The 18,023-nt window shown below is 40.0% G+C and overlaps 1 protein-coding gene across 4 annotated transcripts; it reads right to left on the bottom strand.

Annotated features, from left to right (window-relative positions):
* Positions 1 to 5,049: 5,049 nt before the first annotated feature.
* chchd7 (coiled-coil-helix-coiled-coil-helix domain containing 7) lies at positions 5,050 to 17,962 on the bottom strand. 4 transcript variants are annotated; one of them, XM_030079790.1, is made up of 4 exons: positions 17,669 to 17,962; positions 14,965 to 15,024; positions 14,742 to 14,840; positions 5,050 to 6,391 (listed from the first exon to the last, which is right to left on the bottom strand). In XM_030079790.1, exons 2-4 carry the CDS (start codon positions 15,016 to 15,018, stop codon positions 6,287 to 6,289), a joined length of 258 nt encoding a protein of 85 aa, XP_029935650.1. In that variant the 5' UTR covers positions 15,019 to 15,024; positions 17,669 to 17,962; the 3' UTR covers positions 5,050 to 6,286. The 4 variants fall into 4 exon arrangements, with proteins under 4 accessions (XP_029935650.1, XP_029935649.1, XP_029935651.1 ...); XM_030079789.1 differs by having other exon boundaries at positions 17,665 to 17,962; XM_030079791.1 differs by having other exon boundaries at positions 17,888 to 17,960.
* Positions 17,963 to 18,023: the final 61 nt, after the last annotated feature.

An 18,023-nucleotide genomic window follows, 5' to 3' on the forward strand; every position in this document is an offset into this window, starting at 1 on the left:
ATTATACTCAGAGGTGTGTGGAAGTATGGGGGAACAATTACAAAACAGCCATTAATCCTTTAGTCCTACTACAGAAGAAAGCCATTAGAATTGTTAGCAAATCTGACTTCTATGCACCAACCAATCCACTATTCATTGAATTAAAAACCTTAAAATTACAAGATCTAGTTGAACTTAATACCGCAAATGATGTATAAGGCACATAATCATCTGCTTCCGTGCTGTATTCAGGAGCTGTTCCACCATAGAGAGAGCCGGTACAACTTAAGGGGAACTGCCATCTTCAAACAAACTAATGCAAGAATAAATAACAAATATCGGTTACCCCTATCACCGATGTGTATCGGTGATAGGGGTAAAAATATGGAATGGATTAGATAATGAATTAAAAAATTGTAGTTCAATAAATAAATTTGAAAATTTGTAAATAAAGATGTACAGATCAAATATAATAGCCAGATATAGAGCAATAGTGTGATATAAATAACGTAAAGGTTAGTTTCTAGTACTTTTCTGTATTTCTCTCTTGTCTTGTAAATTCAAGTGATATACTGTTTCATTTCCTTTTAGTTGTTGTCTTGTAAATTCAAGTGATATATTGTTTCATTTCTTTTTAGTTGTTTTTTGTGTTTTGTTTTGTTTTGTTTTGATTGTTGTCTGATTTGTGTTAGTCTCTATTTACTGTTAGTTTTCTGTTCTTGTTCTGATTGTGTTGTTGTATTTTCTAGTAAGAAGATATTTAAGGGTCTAAAGGGTAGGCACAATAAGCTTAGGCTTCAGCCTACACCTTTTTGGTCAGTTCTCTCTAAGAAAGTGAAAGAAAATTGTAGTGTATTAACTCACTCTCAAATGACCAAATAAAACTACTACTACTACTACTACTACTAGGTGTTTCTAATTTTTTGTCCTCCCTATTATATATATGAGGAGGGCGGAATATTAGAAACAGCTCTCAATAAAAAGCAGTCCAGTACAACAGCACCACTATGAGTTCACTGCCAAACATGTAATTTAATTCATTCATTCATCTTCTTAACCGCTTATCCTCACCAGGGTTGTGGGGGGGTTGCTGGAGCCAATCCCAGTGCTCACAGGGCGAAGGCAAGGAAACACCCTGGACAGGTCGCCAGTCCATTGCAGGGCATGTAATTTAATTAACACCTCTATTACTATGACAAAAAGAAAATCTGAGCATTATAAGCATCATAACAGTAAACTTTATGACAGAACATCTATTGGATTGTATGAGATTGTGCAGGTGTACCTAATAAAGTGGCCACTGAGTGTAGATTCCCATTTAAATGAGATCAAGGGACATCATGACTTTATTGTTTCCCAAGGGGAAATTGGGTCAGAGGCAGTTGCTTAACTTCTCAAAAGAATTAAATTATAAGATATAGAAAAGGTAATAATAAATATAGAAATATGTAAATGTGCATTATCTATAATTATGTGCATTAATACTACTTGTGAATTAATTATTGTAAAAATATGTGCATTATGTCTAAATGTGTATTAATCCTGAGAAACTGAGCATTTCGATTGAATCCAGTTGAACAGTTCACACTCACACTTTGAGCATGACTTTCTCCTCAATTATTTCTTTTAATAATATAATAATATATCTTTATTGATCCCCGGGGGGGAAATTTAAAAGGTCACCAGCGCATAAGACATACAATAACATATACATTTCGTAGCAACGGAATACATTCATGAGTTACATCAGGGGCAGTTAAAGGATCGCTGCAATCCCAATACTGGTTAAGAATGAAGTAAGTATATATTGCACCTAACAAAAACACAAAAAAGCACAGGAAATAAATGCTCTAGGGCCCAGCAAGTAGTGCTCTACTAATTGCCACCGTAGTGCGTGCTATTAAGCAACCTGATAACTGTGGGCACAAAGGACTTCCTATAACGCTCTGTGGAGCACTTTGGCATTAACAGCCGGTCACTGAACGAACTCCGCAGGCCCCTGAACACACTATGCAGTGGATGATCCTTATGTTCAAGTATGGCCTTCAGCTTCCGCCTAGTTCTGGCTTCCATGACACTCTCGAGAGGATCAAGTGGGCAACCAACTATTGATCCAGCCTTTTGGATTAATTTATTTACTTTGTTCTTATCGTCAGCCGTGATGCTGTTGCCCCAACATACAACAGTATAAAACAAGACACTGGCCACAATACTTTGATAAAACACATTTAAAAGACTCCTGCCCACATCAAAGCATCTCAATTTTCGGAGAAAGAACAGCCTGGATTGGGCTTTTTTAATCACAGCACTGCTGTTCACTTTCAAATTCAGGCCCTTATCAATATGTACACCAAGGTATTATAGGATGACACAATCTCTATCGGGCAGCTATTGATGATTAGAGGAACAGGCCTGACTTTTTTCCTCCTGAAGTCTATAACTAACTCTTTGGTTTTATTAACATTCAGGATTAAGTGGTTGACTTCACACCATTTGACAAATTTGTCCACTTCCTCTCGATACCTCTGCTCCTCGCCATTTATTATAAGGCCGACCATAGCTGAATCATCAGCATATTTTTGGAGGAAGCACTCGTCATCATTACACCTATAGTCAGCAGTATATAAGGAGAATAAAAAAGGCGCCAAGACTGTACCTTGTGGGGCCCCTGTTTTAGTCAGGATGGTGTCAGAGGTCTGGCCATCATGTCTGACATATTGTGGCCTGTCGATAAGATAGTCCATCAGCAGCTCAATAGTTGCATTATGTACATTGCAATTAATCAGTTTGGAGGCAAGCAGGTGCGGCTGGATCGTATTAAATGCACTTGAGAAGTCAAAAAAAGTGATGCGTATATAACTAGCTACTTTCTCAAGATGACTGTATATACGATGTAGCATATGCAAAAGTGCATCATCAACCCTAGTCCCTTCCTATAAGCGAACTGGAGCGGGTCCTGAAATGACTGGACCTGTGAAGAAAGAGGCTCTAATATTGTCCTCTCGAAACATTTCATAATTTGGGAAGTCAGGGCAATCGGTCTCAAATCATTTAACTCATGAACCGGTCCTTTCTTCTAGGGAACAGGTATAATACAAGAGGTTTTCCATGACATAGGTAGGCTGGGTGTTACAGATGTTCTTGGCACAGAAACTAAAAGAGAAAAAACATAATGAAACACAAAGCACAGCTGGTCTGCACAGGTTCTTAAAACACGTGGGTGAGCACCATCAGGACCAGCTCCCTTGTTGGTTTTAATTCTTTTCAGCTGATGGCGAACTTGGTCTACTGTGATGGTTATAGGGGGAAGTGTGCTATCACTATCTCTCTGCAACAAAGATAGAGAGACCTGGGCCTGTTCACTGGAAAAGTCATGCCTATCGAATCTGGCAAAGAAAGAGTTTACCTCATTAGGAGTGACCCCCTCTTTCATGAGGCCCCCTCTGGTCACACCACAGCCAGTTACAAGCTTCATACTATCCCACACAGCCTTACTATTTCGATCCTGTACCTTATTCTCTATCTTCTGTTTGTACACCCTTTTTGCCTGCCGTATGACACATTTCAAGCTTTTCTGAGCAGTTTTAATACTCTCCCTCTCTCCACTGGCAAAAGCGGCCTTTTTCCTTTTAATAGCCTCCCTCACATCCCCTGTCACCCAGGGTTTATTATTCGAATAGCATTTAATTGTTTTACAGGGGATGTCCTTTTCATAACAGAAGTTAATATAGTTTTTCTACTTGAACATGCAGTAGTTTGAAATGTTGGGGGTCAGGCTGCATTTTTAGTCCATGGACATTTCCAGGAATGGACTTTTGTGAGAGCAAACTGATTGCTTTATGCCAGGCTGACACTTTCTACACCAGTTCAGCTCATACTGGACAAGCTCTGCATTTTTTCCAGATCACAGTAACAAAGTCATAGACTGACAGACAGACATATTGGGCTATTTGGTGGCTCTCAGTGACTCAGTGTTAACACATCAGCTTCATCTCTACCAGGAGGAATACTAAGGGTTAGTGTTTCATCCCTTCCTGCTGTTAATATTTGGAGTAACACATTTTAAAATATTGATTGGACATGGTCTTGGTTATTAACCAAACGCAAAAAGTAGCTCCTGACTAAGATAAAAACAAGTTTCTTTTAAAAGTACGATACAGATGCTATCCAGTTTGTTATCCAATCTGCCAACCCTATCAAATTTCAAATGAATTTAGATAAGAATTGCTCTTTCTGCCACAGCGAGGATTAAACAATAACACCCCCCCAGCCCACCCCCCTTTTCTGGGAGTGTCCATGCACCCATCTCTTTTGGGCTGATTTTAAAATCTACATCCAGAACAATATTTTGTCTTGAAATTTAGTAATGAAAAATACTGTAATTGGTCTACACTGCATTCATGTCTCAGATAACAATAACAACACACTACATGTCACCACCTCTCTTGTTACGAGCCAAATATCACATTCACACCAGCAAAGGTATTGAACAGAAACCTATCGCTTACTTAAGACTCTGCAGTAACTCCAAAGCTGTTAAAACACTATTTATTTCTACTACTTAAAAAAAAAAAAAAAAAAAAAAAACTCTCCATTTTCCAACTCCTCAACAAATTCATTAAAGCCCTGCAAGGACCCCTGAGGGTCTCCAGGTCACTACTTTGAAAATCACTGGTTTACAGCACTCTCATATGCATAAACACCAAGCTTACATAACACTAATTATTAAAGGCTATATTAGGTGTGATCCTAAGATGTTAGGATGTGAGTCTAAGTTGGAATTTTATGAATCGTCTTAACAGAGCCTAGTTTACCCATCATTCAGTTGATTCAGGACTGTGACTGATTCTGATTCTGATTCATTTGATTCAATGGGAGCACAAGTTTTCTCAAACATAGCTGGTGTGGACAGATCAGATATCCTGTTGGGAGAACAATTTGAGGCAAAATCATGCTCTTCAACAACTGAATTCCTGTGTGATTGCAACACAAATACATCAAGTTCAATACAACTACTGAAAAGTGAGGTAGTGCATGTAAAATTAGGAAACAGTGACTGGAAACAATACGTATCTTTCACTTTTTTATTGGGTTGCACACCATAAGCAGTTGATGTTGATGTGCTGTATGTTTTGTCCTTATCAAACCTCACTGAAGTTCTACTAATTACAAAGGGAGAAGGATGCGCTACATGGGTCTAGTGGCTCATATGACAGGTGCTCTTTAGTGGGGCAGGTAAAAGTCCATTTAGAAACAAAATCCTATTAGTCTTACTTGATATTGATCTTTAAGTGATGCAGACAACCACGGAGAAAATGCATGGACCAACACATTGATGCATGTTAGTCTGCTAGGCGCCTTGCTCAAATAATAAGTAATTGTTTTGATTCAATCAAAGACAGAGTGCTTAGTTTTCTCAATGTCTGCTTCAGTTAAAGATCAATATCCCAGGAACCCCCAGGAAGAGTAGCTGCTGATCTTTTCAGCAGTTAATAGGGATCTTAATAAACAATCAATCAATCAATATCAAGCAAGACCTCAAGGACTTTGTTTCTGAGTGATGTTCAATCAGAAATGACACTGAGAGACACCCATTACAAGCTGTGCCATCACCATGGATGGGCTGAAATTCATGGTGTTAAACAACCTGCTCACTTTGTCATTTTTTTCTTTAATTTTTAATCAGTTTTTGTGGAGCAATGTCATAACATGTCACATCATTCACAGAAGTATCCAATTTTTGCGAACCACAAATCTGCATGTTTTTTTTTTGTTTTTGTTTTTTTTTGTACACACGTAGTAGGATTTTAAAGAACCATACCAGTGTTTTGGCAAGTCAAGTGTAATATCTACAAAATTCATATACTTGACATTTCTTTTTTTTCCCCAAAGTAAGCAGTCGTATGTTAGAACTCAAATATCATTTTTCCTCCCTTTTATCCAGTTGTTGGTTTATATTTATTCCACTATGATATGAAAATTAACTTTCAGAGACTTCAAACTTTCTTCACACCAGTTTTCCATCAACATAATGAAGTCGCCCACATTAGTTTTACTAAAATCAGCAGCACCATTGGGTTTTGATGACTTAAACTCGGGTGGAGTAAAACAGTCTCTTTGCTGGAAAACAGACCCAGGGGAAACATTTGCTTTACACAGCCAGTTGCCAGTTCTGTGGTTTAGGAATGGCAACAACTGTGTTGCCACAGAAGCAGACCAAAAACTTAAACAGTGTGAGATTTCACAAAAAAAAAAAAAAACACCAAAAGCTCTCAATTTTTAAGTTTGTTTGGCCATTGCTGACTCTTCAGTATGGCTTCCCTCCGATTGCAGCAAGGATCTTCTGTCTCTCTGAAGCAGTGGGCATGTCTGGCTTCACACCATCTCTTCTCCTCTCCAACATGATGTTGTGCTGCAGAGAAACAAAGACAAAGGGAAAATATTTTATATCGGCTAGCTGCTGCCACTGCTTTGTACCACTGCTGCACAAAGCATGATTTGCAGTCTAAATACATTCCTCCACTCGAGCTATCATTTAATATGGATATGTTTGAGTGTATTCAGGTGTGAGAGGTTTCTCAAAACCCTTTGAAATTTAATATATCACCAACCAACAACAAAGTTGGATATAGGTGTCATTCCAGCAATTCCGAGGTTCAATCCAACAAAGACCACAAGAAAGTTAAAAGCTTCAACAGCTTCATTAAAAATAACTTTAAGGGTATGTTTCAGGTACTGATGTGGACATATCCTACCAGTTTTGTAATGAGCGGACAAACAACTTCTGAGTTATAGTTTATTTCTGTTACACCATGCCTATTTTTTTGTATTTATAGCACACCCTAGTGGTTGATTTGAATAAAATTTTCAGGGTATGTTCCAGGCATTTATGTGGACATATCCTGAGAATTTTGTGGCATATAGGACAAACACTTTCTGATTTATAGTCATATTTGTATTGAAACACACCCCATTTTTTGCATTTGTAGTACCCTGTAGAGCAGCGTTTCTCAACTTTTTTTCAGTCAGGGCACCCTTCAAAAGTGCAAAAAATCTCATGGCACCCCAGTATGAAATATTAAAGGTCCCATATTATGCTTTTTTTTTTTCAAGTTCACATAGGTCTCAGAGGTCCCACAACAGTAAATTTGAAGTTTGTTGCCTAAAAATCCAGTTTGTTCCTGGATTTTAGCCAGCCTCTACCCCCCTCAAGTGAGCTCATCTGAGAATTAAGCTGTTTCTGTGCCTGTAGCTTTAAATGCTAATGAGCTGGTCTGTCCACGCCTGGTTCATGCCCCTCTCTGGAAGGGGCTGTGGCTTGCGCTCCCGTACCATTGCGCTCCCGTACCACGTTAGCTCCTGCTAACGGTTACTCTCCGCTGTCTCGTCGGAGTTCTTTTGGTGAATGCGTAATATTGTGAAAAGCGGAATAACGTTATAGTTATCTATAATCTTGCAGTCTACGGAAAAAGTTTTGTCGTCAGAGGACTGTTACTAGCCTCAACATATGCTCAGTTAGACTGTTTCAAGCATGTCATGTCAAGACTAGTAACATGTAATCGATGCTGACATAGTAGGCCTAATGTTTTGTGATGTTTTGAGCAGAAATGTTTATCATAACAGCGCCCTGTCATTTATTTTTTCACAATATAACGTACTTACCTCGCTATAATTCAGCATAAATATGTCTGTCTGTATCAATCAAGGTTTTAGTCAGTTAAGTCAAAATTCGGGGCAGTGTTGTGTAAATGATACTGTTCTCCAGCTCCACATTAATCACATGACACAAATGACCTGTTTTATGCACTTGAAAGGGTTAGGCCAAGCTTACTTCTTATCCACCTCTGCTTGTCCACTTACATTTTGGTGAAATGTTCACTTTTTTCCTTGGATAGGTGCTCCTGTGGAAACTGTGCTACCATGCCCACAGAAGCTGAGAATATCTGCTGTTTGGAGATACCACAGGTAGTATCGCCATACCCAAAGAGAAAACTGGAACAGGGATGGCCAATACTGCATCTGTGCATGGTGCTGGGTCCACAAAGACTTTACGGCTGAGAGGAATACACCAGTATGTTATGCTTTGCAAAATGTTATAGTTTGTATCTAAATCAAAGATGTTATGTAGCCTTGCTTTGCTTCAGTGGGCATAATCTTACAACTGTAATAACACGTGACAAACGTGAGTACCATACAGTTAAATAAATTGATTTAGCTGTTTTTTTTTATTTGTATAGTTTTTCCATAAACAGGTGGTGTGTAAATTATTTATGTATTCACAGGAGTCATTTCTGTAGACACTTTCAAGCATTTATTGACATCAAATAATTTACATATAAGTAATACCAGTGATAATCATACCACAGGGCCAGCCTAGCAGGCAATGCACATAAGAAGAGAAAAAAAAAGTGTGACACACACCATAAAAAAAAAAAAATTGCAAGACTAAATATCCTGTCAATTTGTTTAAAGTTGTTACAGGTATCCAGCATATCGCAGCTTTGTGAGCTGGTGCTGGGGCTTCCTGGGGCACAGAATCCGGGTCGTCATTCCAGCTTGTGTGGTCCTTCGCATCCGCACGGAGTTTCCTGATGCTGAAGGCCACTGCGTGGGATCTAAACTGTCCCTCGATTGAACTGGGACACATAGCTGGCAATGACCTCCTCGTCAGGCTGCTCGAACTGTGCAGTTAGGTCCTCTGGAACGGGGATGCCCAATACTGCATCTGTGTATGGTGCTGGGTCCACAAAGACAACATACCCTGTTTTATAAAATACATGCACAAACACTTTGTTTACCTTTTTTTTCCACAATGTAACATTATATACTGAGTGGGGGAAGGGAGCGGTGGTGGCGAAAAACCATTGAATCCGAGAAATAAAACGTTATTTATGACAAGCCCAAACACCTACCCTTATCTCTGCAAAGCCTTTCTGTCTGAATGCAGCCTTATCAGCTTGATTTTGCAGAAACAAACACCTCTCAGGTTCGCCTCAACTGTAGCGGCTAACATCAGGTTACTGAAATTTACGTTAGCAGCTTGGTACTAACCAAAGTTACACGATCATACCGAGCAGAAGAACTGCGTACAACCAGGGCCATTAGTTTTTCGGAAAAGTACCACGGGAGATATCTATCAAGCACTAACATGTGGTAGTAACACACACTTTAGTGACGACTGCGGTCGTAGCGTCCATAACAACAACAGCTGAAAGTACGTTAGCTCCCCTGTGATACAACATTAGCTACACAGAAAGCACAGTGAAAAGTGGCCACATGCATCCAAATTACAAATAACGCTGTGTGTATAAAGCTAGCTTCAAATTACATATATGTTCACACAGCTTCTCTTCAACGTCCTCTGGTATTATTTACTGTTGCGTATTAACCTAACTAGTATAAGGAAGCTATGTTACCAACAGTAACTTACGTTAGCTGCCATGCTAAAACCACATCCAACAGGTTATCACGCTAAATAGGCGTATACAGTAAAGCAACATAAAGTGGTAAAACTTACAGCTCCCACGTTTGTAGTTGGGTCACGGACAGTTGGTACCGATCCAATTATCTTCAGATTCTTAGCGAATCCTGATTTGTCCTGGCCCTCGTTGAGAAAGCAGTCCGCAGTGAAATGGTGAGCACATACAACATTTTAGGAATTGTTGTGGGTACATTTCCATCGAAAATAAAATTAATCCACTGGGTCTTCAAAACCTCTGACGAAGGAGGTAGAAATAGACTTTTGTTTTACCAGACCGGCGTTTGCGAGGGGAGTTTCTGAGGGCAGGTCAAACATTTACCTGGGGCGGTGGCACCAACCTTAGGAGGAGGAGCTTATCCCTGCATGACGTCATGCGGGGAAAATTTCAAAACGGCCTGCTTGAGCACACATTTTCTGAAAGGTGGAGCAAGCAAGAGAGAGAAACGATAAACTTTTTTCATTTTGGGGGGGTTTGTAAACAGGCTAGAGGACGCATATTATTGTTAGAAAACCACTCTAAAGTGAATTTTCATAATATGGGACCTTTAATAATTACAAAAATTATTATAATTAAATTATATTATAATATAATTATATAATAATTAAAAACGACACTGCATCTGACTTAAAATGCAAACGTCCTGTTTATTTCAAATAGGCAGCGAGTATAAAAGAACAGAGCGGGGGTCCGTTTCACAAAGCAGGTTTAGTGAAAACTCTGAGTCTGTTAAACCTGAAATGAGGGAAACTCTGAGTTTTCTGTTTCACAAAGGGAGGTAACTCAAAGCAGAGAAAGAGGGGTAACTAGCCTGTTTCACAGAGGGAGGTAACTTAAGCTCTCGGTCAGTTACCACAGTAACAGACTCCATGAAACTAACCTGGTCGGGACCAGGTTTTTCTCATGAAACCTCCAGTTTCTCTGTGTCCGCCCTCTTTCAGCCACACGCGGGATTTAACTTCCTCATTCATTCAATCAGCAGGCGAGTTTTGGCGTGGCATATTAGTTCTGTCATGTTATTTAAAAAAAAAAAAAAATTAAAAACAGTCAGTAGGCCTTTATTAGAAGTCCATTAGTAGTTAGGTGGCGACTTTTTTCACGAACATGACATGTCCTATCGACAACGATCCCGTGGATGAAGGTGCAGAGTTACTGTGCAGAGAATTAAATATTCGTTGGGAGAATAAGACCATGCATAGATGTTTGAACAATGTTTTTATATTTCATCTTTAACTGCTGCCAAGTGCGCTTCTCCCCCGCGGGATTGCACCTAAATGACATAAATGAATAGGCTACCATTCAAGCAGTTATCCCCTGTAATATTATTGTGATTGCAATCACTGCAGCAGTGTTGCGGTGTTTAAAAAACATGTTCAAACTCACTGTATGAATGCATGAAGATTTCCAATTCAACTGGGGTGAAAAACGCAGCCTGACGCTTCACCGTTGCCATGGTGACTCCTCAAATCGGGGCGCCCTTGACACTGTCTTTTTATAGCTGTGGTGCACGCGCTTACCTCCAGGTGAAACTACTCCGAGTTGATAAAACTAACTCAAATCAGTTCTGGAACTGAAAACTCAGAGTTTCCTATCTCAGAGTTGATCAACTCAGAGTTCGGGGTAAGACTCTGAGTTTGTTGAACCTGCTTCGTGAAATGGACTCCGGCTCAACTGCCTATGATGAACTGTAGGCCTACACTGGAGTGAAATGGAATCCTTGCTTGTTTCGACCCATGCCTCATGTAGCCAACATACGTGGACAGACACAAAGACACTCACACACACACAACAAACAAACAAAAATCCGCAATTGAGAGAAGGAAATATACATGTGTGCGCATACAAATAATTATCCGCAGTTGAGGGGGAGAGAGAAGCAGGCACGCGTTCACTCACACAAACAGTAAACCGCGAGAGAGAAGAGAGAGAGGGGGAGAGGGAGGGAGAGAGAGAGAGAGAGAGAGAGAGAGAGAGAGAGAGAAGGGAGGGGTTTGACTCACCATCAATGGAGCTTTTCTTTTGAGAAAACGATCCATGATGCTGCACAGTGTGCTTGTTCTTGCGCTTTGTGAAATCGAATGTCATTTTGCGGTATGTAAACGACGCAGTCACGCTGACCTTACGCCGACCCCAGTGTTGACGTTCGCACGAGACAGATTTAGATGATCAATTCTATGTATTTATTTATTCAAAACGAACATGTTTATTTTGTTATTTATTAATTCATGTGTTAAATAAATGTATTTGTATTCATCCATAAATTTATATATGAAATGTCAGAATAGGCAATTTTTGACAGCACCCCTGACATAGTCAGATGGCACCCCAGTTGAGAAACGCTGCTCTTGAGGTCAATTTGAATGAAACTCTCAGGGTATGTTTCAGGTACTTATGTGGACATATCCTGCAAGTTTTGAAATGAAATGCTCTGCCATAAAGCTTACTTTTATGATGCATAAAATGCTCAGGTTTTCTTTTTGTCACAGTAACAGAGGTGTTCATTCAATTCTATGTTTGACAGTGAGCTAATACTTAGTGCTGCTGTTGTACTGATTTTTTGAGAGCTGTTTCTACTATTCTGTACCCCTCATGTACATAAATAGGGAGGACAAAAAACAAATAGAAACACCTCTCAATATAATGTAGTCCAGTTCAAGACTCTGCAAACTACAACCTCAACAATAAACACAGAATTAAATGTACACATTCTCCACAATTGCCCCTTTTCCACCAGAAAAAACCTGGTGCTAGTTCGGAGCTGGTGCTAGAGCCGGTGCTTAACTGGTGCCAACGAAGAACCGGTTTGCTTTTCCACCGGTCAAGAGCAAAGTGGAGCCAAGTCAGAGCCACGTCATGACGTCTTCGGAAAACGTGATGACGGGTGCGCGAGACGCTCGCTCAGAATCACAATAACCATCGTGAATGAATGAATGAATGAATGATACTTTATTAATCTGTTGCAGGAAACCACAGTCACGGCAGCTTCATCACTTCAACACACATAAAACTGCACACTCATACAATACAGTGGCTGCAGCGTCTCTGTCTCTGTCCGCCCGTCCTGTCCTGAAGCCGGTGAAACTGATCAGTGAGTCGGGGATGATGTTCGTGAGCCGCGTCTCAGTCAAGCATATAACGCTGCTTTCCCGATACAGTTTCTGGCCCCGGGTGGAGCAGGATCTGGATTTATTAGCGATGCAAATACTGCTTGTGTCTTTACAAGCCTACATTTCAATACAGAGGCAAAAAACACAATTATTGCCGGCTACCTGTCGGATTCGTGATCGGAACGAATGACCGCTATGTTTAGTTATAAAACGGGTGCTTCTCATCCTTAAATGTAATTTGCTGAGTCGCGTTCCATGCCGTTGTAAAATCAGTATAACCCGCGGCTTCTCGGGGATTATTGTTTATGTTTATAGCGTTTGCAGTTCCTGTTTTGTTTTGTAACCCCGCCCACCAATGACGCGGTGGGCCGCGTCATCGGTTCTTTCTCTGGCTCCTGTTTAGCCCCTGCTCGGAGTCGGTGCTTGCCTAGCACCAGTTTGGAACCAGTTTGGCACCAGTTTGGCCCCAGCTTGGGCGGTGGAAAGCCAAAAAACTGGTGCTAAGTCAGGCACCGGCTCTGAACCAGCCCTGGTGGAAAAGGGGTAAATGTCAACAAAAACTGAACATTATAAACTTTGTTAAAAGGTAGAATTCATGTCAGAGCTATTGACCTGAACTGCATTAGAGGTGGACCTAAGAAAGTGGCCACTGAGTGTAAGACTTCTTCATTCAAAAATATATCTTTTATTAAAGTGCTGCTGATTCAACCACTACCAATATAAAAAATCAATCAATCAATCAATCAGTATCAAGTTTTTGTCCATTTAAAATTAATAGCTAAAGGTATCTGTTCAGTAAATTAATTCAATGAACTGCCCAATTCTTAATTGGAAACAGGCTGAGAGTTAACCTACATTGAACCTGCAATATGGTAATGTCTCTAGTTGTACACAGTTTTAATTTTACAACATTGACAATGAGCTTTGGCAAATCTTCAAGGCAAGTCCTGGGTGGAACAGAATAAAAGCCAATACAACTCCATGTAGAGATAGCTGATGTTAGCTAGCTGAGAGGCTAATTATTTTACCTGGACGAGTCTATATCATCCACACGTCCAATGTGCCTTCTTTTTAAATGTTCGTGGGTGACAGACATGCTCCTGTGATATGCAAGGTCCGCTTTACAAATCTTGCAGCCAATCCTCATCTTTGCAGGGTTTAGGGTGAAATACTCCCAGACTTTGGAAGTTTTGGGACACAATGATGTTGCAGCAGCCACCATCATTTTGTTTAATGTTGTGTTTACCTGTTGCTTCCCAGTCACCGTTTGACACGCCTTACTCTCAGCAAAGGTACTAATGATGCAATATGGCTCAGCCCTCAGGAGCTCAGCTCCAGAAAACAATGTCATGTCTGCGCACAGCATGAAAAACACACATGATGATGTAACCAACTAATTATGGACAATTAAATTCGTCTGCAACTAATTTTGTCATCGATTTTTGTTGAAAGTGTCCACTAATATCCCCTACTTGTGACCACAACATTCCAAATCATCTTCGTTATACGCCTCCCTCGTCACCAAGTCTTTGATCTGGTATCGATGGAAGCGGATGATGACGAGACGTGGTCTGTCCTGAATCCCATGTCCTGAATTTGGTGCAAGACTACAGTGGGCTCTGGGAGCACTTGTAACAACCCAATTTCCAGCTCTCGGCTCATGTTACTTCTAGCTCTTTTTCTAATCTTAGATAGATTAGAAAAAAAACACAACAAGAAACAACACGCTAAATCATCCAGCTGTTAATGAGGCCCTACAGTCCAGCAGACACCACAGGAACTTGAGATGACTGTCGTCACAGATGCTAAACACTGACCCAACAAGGCTAACAGCTAACAGCCCATGTGTCAGGGGCTCTATAATGTTTCAGACTGACCGATTAAATTTACACTGCTTTTCAAAAACGTCTCTCTGCTAGTTTCTTCTTATTTTCTTTGATCTTGAAAAATATTTTTTAAAGATTTTTTTTTTTTTTGGCATTTCTGCTTTATTTGACAGTCAGAGTGGAGAGACAGTAAAGAAAGGGGAGAGAGAGGGGATGACATGCAGCAAATGGCCTGAGGTCGGATTTGAACCCAGGATGTTGCAATCAAGACTCAGCCTTGGAACATGGTACACACTCGAATCCGCTGAGCCACCGAGGTGCCCCCAAACTTGAAATATGATTACACTCACCCAATATTTCCTACAGTTCTTGTATCTTTGGAAATATGCAGAGCACATATTCTTATCATAGTTGTTGGCATCCAAACACTTCTGGGACCCATCGCTTTCCTGGAGAAGAAAGGCAGTTCCAACAACACAAATCAGGTGATTCATTCTGAAAAAATATATAACATATCTCAACAGCATGCAGATATTTGAGGGATGATATTTTGTAAAGGGTTGATCAGCTTACCTCAATGCATGGGTTAATGTCTTGATTCCGAACTTTTCGTGTATTTTTATCCATTTGGATCTGTACATACATGGAAAATATCAACAGCTTCAGTTGTTGCACACAAAATTTTCATACAACTCATATTTTTACAAATAAGCATTGTTTTGCATTTCACAATAACCTCACATTATGTACCTGCCATGTGATGCATATAGGCCCAGATACAAATGTTGAGAGTCCACATGTAATACAGAGCACTTAGAATAAAAATGATAAGACAAAATACAGCATGGAAAAAGTAGAAAAAGGTAAGACAAGACAGGTGCCGCACATCTACACACAGAACCACCATCCTAGAGAGGCACAATTCAGCTTCATGACCAGGGCCAAGACATGTTTACATTGAACAAGGAGGAGAAGGAATTAGAGAGAGGGAGAAGGGAAAAAGGGCTTGTTCCTGTACCTGTGCTGAGTGCTGGTATAAAAATGATAGAAAGGCATTCTAGACTTTACAGAATTTCTGTTCAGAAACCCAAAATGTATACTGGATTTTTTCAACTTTCAGATTAGAAAGTCACTAATCCAGTGACAGATCGTGGATGGGGCAGCTTCTCTCCATCTCAAAAGTAGGAGGCAACCTGCCAAGAGAGTTGTAGAAGCTATTATAGCCGCAAGTGGCAGCGTGAGAACTTACTGAGTTTTGATGCTTATTGAACAGTTTATAAATTCTGAAAAATTGAGAGCAGCAATGGATGGCTTTCGGGCTTCACAAAGTGAGCAAAGTCACTTCACTTCTTGTTTGATTCTGTTTAAAGAATGAGCAAAACCAATCAAAAACTTGTTTCATCATTACAATGTATGCAGGACAAAAATTCTACAATACAATCTTTGACTTAATATAACCTGTTCACCAAAACATACCATGAACTGACACATTGTTGGAAAATTGGACTTGGTAAACTGTGAATTCAAACCCTGGACCTTCAATTTCCCAGATGGTGACTTTATGACTGCACCATTGGGGGGGTATGGTTTTTCACCACACTTTCTCACAACTTAGGACAGAGTCTACACAAAACAAAGATACAATATAGCAGCAAAGCTAATAAGCTACACAGTTACATCTCATCAAGCAATGTCAAAAATAGCTTCCACACCTTCAGGTAATAGTTTTGAGAATTCCCTTTGTTACAACGAAACTGGTCCATCTTAGCAATAGAGAGCATTTTGTTGAGTCTTTGATACTGAAATTTATCCTTGCCCATTTCCCCAGCAAGGCACTGAATCATCCATCTCGAAACTCGAAACTGAGGAACCGGGCAACCATGCAAGGGCTCTGATTCAATATGGGGCTGGTTTGGTGGCCGATATCTACCAAAGGAGAGGGGCAAGCTTCTCCCTCCTAAGCGAGCCCTAGAGGTCAGTAACAAAAGTCGTAGGTTTACCAGTTTCTACTCCTTGATTTAGACCAATTATTTGCAAAATTTTCAATTTTTAGAGCCGATGACCATTTGTGCAAAGATGAAGATGAGTTGAGAGGCTAAAATGATTAAAGAATTTTGACACTAGCCCAAACTGCTTGAGAAAATTGCATCAGTGTCAACTTGATTATTCTAGCCCCACCTTGGGCAATCTAGCTTCATGATTAAACGGAGTATAGTTAGAAACTGTATTTTTGAAGTTAAACATCACTGCTCATGCCTTTCTAACTGAAAGATTGAAGGACTGGGGAGATAGCCCTGGGAAAAGCCTGAATAGGCCATTATGTAATCAACCAAAAACTTTCAGTGCCCTTTGGTGATGATGCTTCTTCTGATGAGGTCTTCCAATGATGTGGTGCAGTAGGTCTGATATTCATCTCAGTTTTATATTTAAGTCTAAGCAAACTATGCCAGTAAATTGGCAATGAGGTCTGGATATTCCAAAACACCTTTAAACTAAATTTCCAAATGTAACATCCGAGTTATTTAGCCTGTTGAATAGATTTCTTTCAAAATTACTATTATTATTAATTCTTAAAATCCACATAGAAAGTTTGCATAAAAATATGAGTGATATTTGATTTATGAACTCAACACATGTTGGACCACTTTAGAAACACTGCTATGTGAGATTTTTTAATTTTAGAGAATTTGGCGTATACTGGCTGTAATGACTTGTTCACTTGCTTCTAACAACAAACTGTGGCATATTTCCATACAATACAAAATTCTGCTGCCAGGATGTCCATGACTAAATGCATCTTATATCCTATGTATTTTGGTTTACCTGCACTAGATGCCTGCTAACCATAGAACTGATTAGATACTAATGACTATTTCTATTTTAGTGACTGGAAATGCTGCCTGAGTGCTGGCAGTTAGACAAATCTATAGAGTCTACACAGCAACACTTTATTTCCTTTAACATTTTTCCCACTGGACTGTTTTTGTGAGAAGTGCTGCTTTATACAGCCTATTAGGTGTACCCTTAAGCCGAACTTTGTCTAAAAAAAAAAAAGCTTCCTCTCATTTCACCACATTGTCAAGTTAATAGTGTGAGTGAGTGAGGTCTCTCCCGACTCTGGAACGCACAGGATATGTAACATCAAATTCGACCTTCAGTGGTGTCAGCAAACACACCTGGCTAATGGAGAAAGTCTGTTATAGGTTTTGTATAGCTAGCAAAACGGAGCTAAGATAAAATATAAGACGTAAATATGACTGATATGATTCAGACCTGCCTTTACAGTTTCCAGCCTTTATCCACTGGTAACGTCTTCTTAAAACGCCCAGTATTCCCAGTAATGAAGGTCACCAATAAGAAAAAGGTGAAAATATCAGTTGTGAGCGGCGTTTGGCAGTCTCATCTCGTTAACTGAAAGAATTATTTGAGCTCTAGTACACTTCGTCCGTTTAGCTAGCAAAGCTTCGTCTGGTTTTCTAAACCCTGCTCTACTTACTAGCCGCGTGCTGGTGGGGCTCACTAGCTATAGCCGTCACGCTCATGTCAACTGCCTCCTCTGCTGCAACAGCGCACCAGGAAAATCATACATACGGCCACTGAGAGCTGGCAGCAGAATGAGCCAATAGGAGACG

Source organism: Myripristis murdjan, chromosome 20 (assembly GCF_902150065.1).
Source record: "Myripristis murdjan chromosome 20, fMyrMur1.1, whole genome shotgun sequence".
Classification (NCBI taxonomy): domain Eukaryota; kingdom Metazoa; phylum Chordata; class Actinopteri; order Holocentriformes; family Holocentridae; genus Myripristis; species Myripristis murdjan.

Bases quoted from the DNA above. Each gene is read 5' to 3' on its own strand.
- chchd7 (XM_030079790.1), bottom strand. From the start codon at position 15,018: ATGGATAAAAATACACGAAAAGTTCGGAATCAAGACATTAACCCATGC. The intron at 14,841-14,964 runs GTAAGCTGATCA...TTTCTTCTCCAG, and splicing joins ACATTAACCCATGCATTGAG to GAAAGCGATGGGTCCCAGAA. The intron at 6,392-14,741 runs GTGAGTGTAATC...GTTTCTCTGCAG, and splicing joins AGAACTGTAGGAAATATTGG to CACAACATCATGTTGGAGAG.